The 12,481-nt window shown below is 36.2% G+C and overlaps 1 protein-coding gene across 4 annotated transcripts in view; it reads right to left on the bottom strand.

The window, feature by feature from the left end:
* Nucleotides 1-12,481, bottom strand: part of LOC108234274 (adhesion G-protein coupled receptor D2) — a 68,394-nt gene that overhangs the window by 3,287 nt on the left and 52,626 nt on the right. For all 4 annotated transcript variants that reach the window (XR_005232817.1, XM_037974223.1, XM_037974222.1 and 1 more), the window contains one exon: nt 10,565-10,647. Coding sequence is in view for 3 of the 4 variants with exons in the window: in XM_037974223.1 (XP_037830151.1) it covers nt 10,565-10,647 (83 nt within the window). In the remaining variant the exon portion in view is untranslated. The remainder of the gene's footprint in view (nt 1-10,564; nt 10,648-12,481) is intronic.

The following is a 12,481-nucleotide window of genomic DNA, read 5'->3' as shown; positions in this document are numbered from 1 at the left end:
TCAGCCAAGTGGCGAAGGTGAATGTTGGTGAATGACTGCATGTGGAATCTTGACCTTTCTTTAGACAAAATTAAAAGGAGCGCTCTATGGGAGTGACAAAAAGAGGTATGTAGTGTCTGTAATAACATGACAAAATACATTTCAAAACACTGTTCATCAACTTCAGAATCCTATTAAAACATTAAATTATATTTGCAGTATGACCTCTGAGAATTTTCATGTTAGATGAGATGATAAAAAAACAATATAATTTAAAAAACCTTCAGGGAACCAAATTACAATAAAAAAAAGGTAAGGAAAAATAATTAGCTGTTTGAAATAAAGTTTCACTTGCTGATATATGTTTGAAGCACTACTTGCCTCTGCAGTTTACATAATTAATTTGTCGATGAAAAGTTGCTTTTTGTTGCGGTCAACACGTGCAACACAAAAAGCCTCCAGCAGAAAAGACAGCAACAGGTGGATTGTTGGTTTTCAGATTGCAGTTTTGCTCATGTTCATATTAGTTACACTCTTGTTTGACTAAGATACTTTTTAAGTGCTTTCTATTACTTCTTTATAATTTAACAGTCAGTCCTACTCAAGTTGGCCGCCACAGCTGAGCATACTTAGCAAACTGTTTATTACCCAAGTAAATTTGAGGCTCATTCCCAATATATACTCAGAGTACTACACATTGTGCAATTTTTATTAAAACTATGCATTAACTTTAATCGTCCGCATTGCCTGTTAACAAATTATCTTATGAACCATTGGACAGATTTTACTGTAACTTTTAGAGAGTAATCATTAGATGTACATTTACAACGGACTGACATATACATTCCTTCAAGGAATGCTATGCCTTTCTTTCTTTCTTTCTTTCTCTTTCTTTCTCTCTTTCTTTCTTTCAAACATTCAGAAAAAGGGAAACAAAAGCATACATATATGTATACATACGTACATACATAGGCCTTTAATTTATAAAGCTGTTACTAACATATGGCTGTGATTTTCAGGAATTTTTGTTGTTTGATTGTAAGAAGTTAAAAGCTATGAAGCCTTGTTTAGGATAATCTTCTCTTCTGCTTTGTCAGGCAGCTGCAGCCCCCATCACCAGACCATGATTGAGTCTTAATTAGCACTACTTTGTGTTTTGCCTCAGATCACATCATTGTTTCAATCTGAATATATTCCTGAGTGAAAGAAGAGATTTCTGATTGTTTTAAAGCCACCACCTGAAACACATACAGCAGATGACATAGCAGGCAGTGGTGGGGAAGAAATTCAAACATATTACACAAAATAAACCATTTTCTTTATGCACTTAGTTTCAACCCCTTTAAGTAATTGTCTAAATTGTAACATTAGATGTCTTGTTGCCAACTGTTTTTTGTTTGGCATGAAGCCACCAAAAGTCACTTTAAATCTTTGTAATCACTTGAAGCTACATAAGCCTTAGGAAGTCAGGAGAATAGTGCCAGGACAGAGCATTTGTCATCCATGAACACCATATAACTACCAGCTATAAAATAAGTGGAGAGGTTAAAGGAAGAGGCAAACAGAATTGGCTGGGTTAGACAATCACTGCAAAGGTGCCCTTGAGCAAAGCATTTAAAAGCCTTGCAATAATGGAGCTGCTCTGAGATTGATTGTGTATGCATAAATGTAGAAAAGGTTGCCTGGAAAATAAAATACAAGCTAATGATGTTTACATATATTCTAAGAAGAAGATGCTTCACGGATATCATTCATCATTATCGGTACTGAAGCAAATATACAAGCAGGGAGGAACCAAAGAAGCTCTGATGGTAAGGAGTAGCTACTTTTTTTATTTAAAAAAAAAAACTAAAACAAATAAACCCACAGCTGATGTAAGATTGACAGCAAGTGGGTTTTTGAGTCCATGTCGACTTGTCAACGTGGCGTTTATGTTGACAAGTGCTTTTTCACAGAATGTGGCAGGGTCTAACAACACAGATCAAACTCAGGAGTTTAATGTGAGGTGAGTGATGTAAGGTGAGGTTGAGGTGAGAAAGTGTGAAGCCTGAGGCTGTAGACACCAAAGCACAGGGCAGCAGTTTGATCAATATGGGTCGGCCAGACCTGCATGAGATCACTGTGGTAGACAGCAAACTCACTAAGCCTCTGTCACTGCACAATGTGCACACAATTATTCTGAATAATTAGTCTGATTATAATTAGCCACGATTATCATGTCATTGCTAATATCTGCTGTCAAAGTTTTGTCACTTAGTAAAAATTTCCAGCCAAATATAAAAAAATAAATCAAATTGGGGGAGGGGGGTTTAGAAATTTATACTAAGTCCAAATTTTAGCAGAAAAAAGATCATTTGCATGTAACTGTGATTTTTTTTTTTTTTTTTTTGCTAGAAGGGATCCCTTTAAATTAAAGACTTGTAGATGTTTTTGAAACAGAACAGATTAATTGGCCCATTCTTTGAGTCACCATCTTTGAAATAAAATCTTCACATTTTTCCTTTTAACTCTGAAACTTTCAAAGACAAAAAAAAAAAAAAACGTGAAAAAGTAATGGCCACCAATTGTAAAATATTTGTTTTAGGATACAAACCAGAATGTTTTATCAACATTTTCACTCTTTTCTTTATTTCACACCCAGACTGACATTCATAACTGATAAAAATGTCAGTTGGAATTTGTAAAAAAACTTCTTATAAATAATGGATACTCAAAGTAGGCAGGGGAGCATCTTCAATGAGCCCGGTTTGCAGAGCGTGCCGTCTCATCTCCAAACTGAGGAGCCATCTTAATGACTGCGCCCGGAGACCTAAGAGTCTCCACTAGATCCCGCTTTCTCATCAACCTACCCATCGGACACTAGTCATCATGCCAGCATATGCTCCCAACCAAATATTGTGTAGAAAGGAACAAAAAATGGTTAATTAAACATTGAAAACAGCCTTAGCAGCTGCCTGCTTTAGGAAAATCAGCAAAAAAAAAGAAAAAGAAACAAACCCAAGCAACTAAGATATTTTCAGAAGTGACAGGGTCTCTAAAGTCTAGGAGAGAGGAGAAAATGGAAATAATGTCACAAGGCTATGTTTACATAGTGATTTCTGCTTATTTGTGGATAAAAGAGACTTGGCAATTTTCTATTTTAACATGCCAGAAGGGAAAAGACAGAGTGCGAGAAAAGAACAGAAAATAAGGAACTATAAAATGTTAAATGGTTGTACTTTACTATTCAAAGCATGGCACAACTAGATCCATATTTAGGACACTGAACATCCATAAATAAGTGCCCATTGAATAAAACTTTTGGTTTAGTGTTTTGCTCAGTGAGGAGTCATCCCTTGATAGAAGTTTTCTTCAAAAAGAGGTCAGAGAGTTTCATAACATCCTACATCATCAGGACTTGGGAAGATGATGACGGTAGATGAGGTAGGAACGACTATACCCCTCTCCTGACCTGCATTCAGACATAAACAGGAAATTGTCTTCAGGAAGGAAGTCATATTTTTTACAGCTGTGCCCTGCAACAAGACCAGCTCTGTGAGAGCTGCATCTCCAATATGTGTAAGAAATTTAGCGAAAATATCGTCATTTTAAACAACTTAAAGAAAACAACTAGCCAGTTAAGGTGAATGCTTAAGTTGATTTCTTTAAAGAAAACTTAATGTCACTGTCATTTCCTGTCCCGAATAAAAAGGCATTTTCCTGCACTAGCTACAAACACACCTTTTGTCTCTTTGTTTTTGTTCTTGGATGAAGATCAAGGCACTGGGTTCAGACGCAGGGCTTGTGATCTGTCATGGAACAGGGATTTATATGGCACTTGTATTCTACGATACTCATCACATCTGCAAGTCACAGCAATAAATCAGATTGGTAGTCTGTACAGGATTTCAAACATATGCGGGACATAAGAACAGGGATTTAAAGCAGTTTTGTATTCTTAAAAGGAAAAAAATGCACCTATTTAAGATGGATTCTAAAGCCCCTTCTTTTCATGAGTTACTTTACTTTTCAGAACATTTATGAGTGCATCCATATTCGTATGCACATTGAAAGACTTGATCACTCTCTAAGTCTTCTGAAATGAGAGGTGAAACTATATGTAAAAGTGGAGGCTGGGGGTGAATGGGGAAGCAGTCCAAGTGCTACAGGAAGTGATTTAATGTGCAAAAAGACATGCACTTGTTTTTGCTCTGTCCTTTTCCTGTTGTGTTCTGATAGGAAGTTCCTCTCCCCAGTGGGGGTGGATACAGTGTCATCCGTCCATCCATACCACCCACCTCCACCCATACACAGCTCAGGAAAATGTCATTGTGCTGTCACGCTGTCCCACCAAAAATTACACTTAAACGCTTCAGACGTCAGTGTAGAGATGATAAGGTGTGTGTTCAACACTTCCTACAGAGACCGTATAAGGTCAATAGTAAGTAAGCACTGCACTATGTGTGGGGGGCCTAGGGGAGCCAGAGAGCTTAACCCCAGCAATGGTAACATCAGAATGATCTCTTTCTGTCTACCTCATTATCTCTATGACCAACTCCCTTCCTTCCCACCAAAAACAAAAAGATATGGCATATGTATTACAGCACTTATGAGTATCTTCTGTTGAAAGCTTTTTACCTCTATCTCCAACTCTTCTCAAAACTTAAAATTTGATTTACTCTTATAATCACCTTATTTTTCATCTTTGTATTTTATTCAAGAATTCTATGGGTAACAATACAGTACAACCCAAAAGCAATGAGTCTATAAAAAAAAACCAAATAATTTTAGTATCTTTCAGCAAAAATGTTATAAATTGTAAAGATTCCTTTCTTCAATAAGAGCTGCTAAAAAAATAAATTTTGATTAAAAAGTGGTGCCACATCAAGAATAGCAAATACACAATAACTAAATTTCCAACATCTTTAACAATATTCCTTATAAATCAATAGTTCAGTCTTTTATCTTAAAGTCAACAGTTTATCTTAAGGTGTGTAATGGTCAGACCTTGCAAAAAGAAAGAAAAAAGATTTATGAACTTAAATGTCTGCAGTAATTAGAGTCTCTAGTTACAAAATCTTGAAGGAGAGATGAGTAAAATCGGATACATCCCATTAGGAACATTAACTCAGACTACTAGACCACCTATGTAAAGAAAGACAGATCCATCTACAACTTTAATGAAATCTCTACTCAATTCAATATGTTTTTCTGAGTTTTCTTTAAACAAAATGTAAGACCAAGTTCAGAAATTCCTACTGACTGAAAACAACTTGATTATGCAACATATTGCGGCAAAAATGAAGCCTTCAGTTTGTTAATGTAGCTCTGGTAGATGATTTTTAGGTGTGCACGCAAAAATACATCATGTGTTTCTACAGTGAGTGACTTTAGAGTTTGTAACCAAAGATAGATTATAACACAGGTGCATAAATTAAACACGAGTTAAAACTTTTCTGTATAGTAGGGAGAGTTGAATTTATTTTTGGATGTTTTAATTCTGTCTGTTCTGTGCACTGTTTGCAATAGTGACCAAAATATATCTTGCTTGCCTACCAACCTTTTTCCTCCTCATTCAGTTCATCTAACAACAGTGCCACATGTGCACAAACATTCACCTACAGATGGAGGAAACGCACTCAGAGCAGCCTGTGTCTGCTGAGGATGTGAGGTGCTGTGATGGCACATTAACGATTGGACCCATGACAGCAGCATCACTAAAAAAAAAAAAGCATGGTGCCAATTTTTAATTCAATGAGGATTGTTTTAGAAAAACAATGGCTCTTTGCCCCACTGAGAGTCAGGAAAGGGTGAGAAAGGTGAGTCTGTCGATGGTAGCTGACAGTATTTTCGTGTTTTAGCCCATGGACGATCCCATGGGTTTGGTGAGGTCATGGATCAGACATATCACTGTGGTGTAAGGGGCATCCGCTGTTTTTCAGGTAACTTTGAAAAACAAGCTGACAATAATTAAGCTGAAGAGCAAATCACAACAGACAAGACATGCTCGTTTTGAAAATATAACATTTTTTTAGAAATGTTGTTATGATTCATTTGGTTTTATACTTTGGGATGTTTTTTTTTTTTTTTTTACTTTAATAAATTGGTTATAATACACAAGAAAAAGATTTAATTAACTTTACCATTTTGAAACTATCCATAAAAACACTGGTATATCTTTAATGTGAAAAATTAGGCTAGAAATAAATTTTTGGGGAAAAAAAATTTAATTTGTTGCAAAAACTTAATGAACACAAGTACACTTGCATAATGACATACAATATTGAGCATTGCAAGCCAATAATATCACTCTCCTCTGTGATACAACAGACATCCTTTAATGAAGGGCACATGACTGAGAGATAGGAAAAATAATGAATCACAAAGCCAAAATTATGTTTTTTAAATATTATAAACTATGATTATGTAAGTTCACTTTCACTGATTTACACTTAGAAACTCTAAAAATTTGGAAGAAAAAAAAGTGTGAAGTTTTCTTTTTTTTTCATTCCTTACAATTTATTTGGTCTTTGCTAATGATGTCTACTAATGTAGTGCAGCAAGTCTTAATGAAAACCCTTTGGCTGGTGATCAAGACTATTGATCATCCTGAGCTCTTGCTCTAAGCAGGGCTAATTGTTCAATCACCACAGCTTGCTTCTGATTAATACAACATGACTGGTACATCAGCCTCCCTCTCCTGCCTCCCAAGATATACCTACTTTCCTGAGGTGTCTGTGTGTGTTTGTGTGTGAGGTACAAACATCAATGTGCACCACAACATGATGCGTAACATAACCAATCCACACATGGACTGGTAATGAAGGGGTAGAACCAGTGTTAGACTGCATCATTCTAGTAAAACAAAAACTGTGAAACAGCACACTAATCCTCCAAATCATAAAAACTTTCTGCATACCTCCAAAATAGTTTTAAATGCTCAGAGCAACTCTAGTAGTATCAGGATGAACCCAGTGGCATGTTGTGCCTTATCCTAAGGATTCTTTGGGGTTTGTGGGTTGTGTTGTTCTGATGCAGCAGAAGCCTAAACAGATAGAAATCAAAGAAAACGCATGGAGCGAGGTAAATGCTTCAGTCTATTTGACACTTTTTAACTCTCCCATGGCCTCTGGGTCAAATAGACTCAAAGTTAAAGAGGCTTCTCTTCTTCTCTTCAGTTACAAGGTCTACAGGAGGGTTAAAGGAAATTGGTCTCAATGCTTTTCAATGTGTTGGATCATTCCTCACCGCTTGTATAAATTTTCATTAAAATTTGTTAGCTACTTTTTAAATGATTACACATACTGTAAACAAGTAAATAAACATGAGTGTTAAATGAGCAGGTTTTCTACAACAGAAACCACCATGAAAACTATCACATACCTCTTGTCATTATTGTTTATGAAGCTTTATTCGTCTTGTTACTGTTCTGTCTTTATGCTGTGTGCAGCACTCTGATCATTTTAAATGTGCCTAATAAACACATTTAACTCATGCAGACTTTGGTCTTTCAAAGGTAAAATCATTAATAAGTACTACTACACTGGGTGAGTAGTAGAAGCTGTGTTAAAGAGGTAGCATAAAGCAATGAATCAGAGTTTTCTGCAGAATATTTTATGGATCTACATTATTGGATCTTACTGATGCCTGTGGTGGAGAAAATCCTTATACATTCATGTTTCTCACACGTTTGGATTGAAAAAGCACCAGCTGAACTGTGCACAACAAATAAATACATTTGAGGGTGCAAAAAAAACAACAAACAGTGATTCTGTTGTACAATATATCCTGTTCAATACAGAATTCAGTTTATTGAATGATGGCTGAGACTCAGGATGAAGAGCAGTCATCATGTTTTAAGACAGGCAATTGGGTGCCTTTGTGTTTTATATGTTTTAATTTAATTATAAATATTTTTTTGGTTTTACTTTATTTTTTATTTGAACTTAACACAGTTTGTTTGATGATATTTTGATGTGAAGCAACTTGTGAATCTTTAATTCCTGAACAGTGCTATATCAATAAAGTTTACTTACTTTCAAGGATAAAAACAGTCAACAGAAATACAAGATTGAGTATTTTAGGCATTTTTTTCAACTTGGTTTGAAAAAAAAAAAAGAATATTTGTAAAAACTACAACAAACTGTTTACTCAGATAGGCTTAAGGAACTGCCAGCTCAACAACCAGAAATTTCAGGAGGCCCACTGGCTTTCAACTTCGATGTTATGAATCACACTAGCTTTAAGCAAGCTATGGAGAATGATCAGTGTTGGAGAGGTTTTTTTTTAAATCATACAGCACATTTATGACACACAAATGATTAAATGCATTAGCTATTATCTAAACAAATGACCTACTATTGCTTCATTAGTTTAACCCATATGCTGGCGTATTTGACACCAGTATTCTCTATGCTGGGAAGGTCTTACCACACAGGCCAAGTACACACACACACTTAATGTACATCCACAAATCCAAGTTCAAACCCCGCCCTCTGATTGACTGACATGCCGACTGGCCAGTGGGGACTCTACAAGGGATTTGCGTTTTTTATGTATGAAGTGGGGTGGACTGGATATTCCAGCTGGCCTGTCATGGGACTCCCAATCGCGTGTGAATGGTACTCAGAGGGAGCTGCGGTTAACAGGTCCAACACTGAAACACTTAACAGGATGAAGGGTCAGCTGGGGGAAACTCTACAGGGCAAAACCAGGAATACATTTTTTTTTTTTTTTTTTTTTTTTTTTTTTTTTACACAGACCAAAGAAATTTATGGATTCTTTCCAAAGAGGAAAAAAACAAAAAAAAACAAAGGAACTTTGGTTAATTTAGGAGCTAATGTGCTATATTTAAAATGTTCTTATTATTTCTCCAATTTGTAAAAACGTCAAGTAGAAATGTAATGTTTCTTAATACGGGTTAATGTCACCAAACAAATTGCAGCAAAAAACATTATTTTGCTGCTTTCTCCATCAAAAAACTAAATATAAAAAGAAGAAAACAAATCCAAACAAACCAATTTTCAAATTTTCAAAGAATGAAAAACAGGTAACCAGAATGTACAAATGTGAACAAAGTCTGAAATCTTTATACTTTATACTGTTCCTTGTTTTTGAGTATTCTTAGACAGCAGGGCCTAATAAAACAAACCCTAATGTGCTGAAACCACAAGACCGACTCAGAAAAATCACACACACACTTTCTCACTATGTCCACCTTCTAGCACTTAGTTAACCTTGACCAACTAACCAGCCACACATGAGCAGTTCACACCCTCCTATTCTGATTTTCACATTTTCTGGAATGAGACCACGCTTCCCCTCAATAACCTCTGCTGTGAACTTAATTGTGTATACTCAGGTATTGGGTTTCGGGCCAGGCCTGGATCCCACAGCGCTCAAAGAGAAACAGACGGAGCGAACCTGACAATGAGTGAGAGAGCAAAGGAGTAAAAGAAGAGAGGGAGAGAGACACGGACCACCCAACAGCTGCAAAGAAAAACAAAGCCAGGCGGAGAACAGCGTCAGCTTCCATCACTTGGGAAGTCGGACAGTTAAAAGTTGTTGTGCAGAAGCTGTTAACCAAGACTGAAAGGAGCTGAGAAAACGTGAAGGAGGGAGAGTGCTGGAAAAAGTCAGCTGATCATTGAGTCTGTTGTAGTTTGCTTTTAATCCAGAGTATATACCAAATCTGTTATTTTTCAAATGAAACTTGAGGTTTGACTTTTAAATTAATGCATAGAGTCTTTATTTCGTCGGATTCATGTATTGCTTTTTTTTAATAGGGCTCAGAACAGCTGGCTCTAATTTAAGGCTTTTCACTTTTATTTCAGAAAAATACATTTAAAAAACACTTGTTATTAAAAACAAAAATTACCTTTTTGTGACATTACTCGACACAGCTTCCGTAATTTATTAATTTCTTTCAAATAACTATTACAATTATTAACATTTTTTGCCTACAATATAGGAATTACAGTCAATTTATTGTTTTTATTTAGTTACTAGAATGTCATATAAAGATTGAAGACAGTGATTGAAACCTAATGTTTCAGAAAACATGAACCATTAACAAAAGGCAGCATGAATTAATTTAAAGCAAATGGGCTTCACAGAGTTTTGTGTATTCAATTTAAAAATTTAATTTAACTCTAGATGACATATTTTAAATTTATTTTGCATATTAGAAAAAATGACAGTCTTGGAAAAAGGAATTTGTTAGAGAGTGATGTGGTTCTCGTGATGACCACCAGGGGGATGTGGGCGAGAGGAAGGTTGAATTTGTGTTTTATTTCACTGAAGAACCAGTGAGTGAATTACTGCTGAGCATGTGTGAGTAATTTTGGCACAGAGCAAGTGAAAGACCTCGGTAAGGTCCTGTCAGTTGTTTTGGTTTATATTATTACTACAAAACAAAGTACTGTATGGAGTTCGTATTTGTTAAAGTTTTGATGAATCCTTGCAATTTTATCTCATTAACTGAACTAATTTTCAAAAGAAAAATAGGTTACTTGATATCTAGCATTTCAGCAAAACAGAAAAACATCTTACTGTGATTGACACACTTTATTTTGTGTTTGTACACACAAATAAAAAAGTCCATTACCTTCCTGTCTAGATGAGTGGCTCTGGAGGTTTGAATCAGACACTTTTCTGGTATCTCTGCTTCACCAGCAATGGGCAACTGGCCTGAAGACAGACAGATGAAGACACCATTAATTCATTGCAAGTTTTGGTGTAGGTCTCATAGTTTTGTCCGATTACTGCACAAATAATAAACTGCTAAAACACAAAAAATATCAAATAAATTCTGATTTGGATTTATCCAAAGGATAGACACTTAAAACGTAGCTTCACATTTTCAAGTAGGTATTAAAAGAAAGTAAATACAGAAAATCTTCACAAAGAATTATTTAAGTTTACAGTTCTCTTAAAGTTTCATGCTGTTTGCATGCAAAAAATGCATTATAACATTTTGTTTGTGTCCCAAAGTGTCTGAAATAACTTGGTAAGGACACTATCTTGGTTAATGGCATGGTAATAAAGAATTATACCAACAATGAGTTATCTGCATGGTGGAATAACAGGCTTTTACATTATATCCTGACAAACAATTTGTATATCAAACAAAAATCACCCATGCTCTATTATAGATACATCGTCACAGTCTTGGTAGGTTTTTCACTGTCATGAACTCATCCGCCCCATCTGACCATCTACCCTTTCTGTCTCGTTTCTCATTCAGGGCCAGTCAGGGCTGCTGTTCAACTCGCCACCTGTCTGGATTGATCTCCCAGGATGCCTGCTGAGTTGATTGTGGGATGGCAACCATCCACAAGCATCATAACTAATTTCCCTGTGTCCCTGCGCGACACCCGCCCACCAGCCCTGCTAACACACACCCGAGCACACACATAGCCAAATATCTTCATCTGTCTCTGTCTCATCTACATGGGAGAGGGCAGGAGGGAAGGTGGCTAGTTCGAAGGAGAGAGGTCAGAGCTCAGAAGGAGTTCATCATTCTGAAATGTCAGCGCTGCAGTTTGGGAGACTGTTTAAAGAAGACAGGAAGGAGGACAAGATCAAATTAATACAGAAACGGTGTGTGTTTAAAACTGTAAAAACACATCTAATTTAAACTTAAATTGATCATTCTGTTGCTAAAACACAGCAGAGGGTTGAAGACTAGCTGGCAACTCAAAACTGCAAGAAAATAGGCAGATTGGCTGCTGTAGTCTCAGTAAATTCTGAGGGTTTGCAACCAATCAACCAGTGAGCCATGCGACCACATTTTGAAAATCACAACCTATTTTCAAAATAATGTGCAAGAATGCAATTTTGCAAGCCATGCAAATTATTTTGTAGTCCACCTCTGCCCACATCATACCCACCTTGGCTGTTTTGTTTTGTAATCTCCTTGGTAGCCACTCCCACATTTATGATCTACTTAAATCTACACATTTGAGATGAAGACCATCAGATTTTAACCAGTTCTCATATATATAATTTTTACTAAAATAATTATTAATAATTTGTAATTATTATCACCATGCTGTGGGATGATACACTTAACCACTACTGTGACTGCCTCTGGCAAATATTGATCAAACAAAGCTAGTGGGATTGTGTAAAAAAGGTTCATTTAAGGGCATATTAAAGCAGTGACATGTCTAAGGTAAGGACTAATTCATTTTAATTTATGGGGAAATTTTTTTCTAGTTAAGAGACATTTAACCTACTCATAAATTCTACCATTTATTTGGTACAGGCACACACTGCAGTACAATGATAGAAAAAGCCCAAGTGGAAGAGATTTCTAGTGGTCTACCTTGAACGCAAACAGAGTCAACCACACAGTTCAGGGCCCAATTCACATTCTACCATTGCGTTTGTTGAAAAATACCCGCCTGAATACAATTTCATCTCTGAAAGAATAAGTAAGGGTACATTGGAGGTGAGGGGTGGAGGGTGAAACCTGGGTCCAGGAAGTTTTCACTCCTTTCTTCTTAGTGTGCCCCTGGCC

The sequence above is a fragment of the Kryptolebias marmoratus genome, linkage group LG24 (genome assembly GCF_001649575.2).
Source record: "Kryptolebias marmoratus isolate JLee-2015 linkage group LG24, ASM164957v2, whole genome shotgun sequence".
NCBI classification, from domain to species: Eukaryota; Metazoa; Chordata; class Actinopteri; order Cyprinodontiformes; family Rivulidae; genus Kryptolebias; species Kryptolebias marmoratus.
Note: the sequence above shows the minus strand (reverse complement) of the source record. Positions and strands in the feature narration are given on the sequence as shown.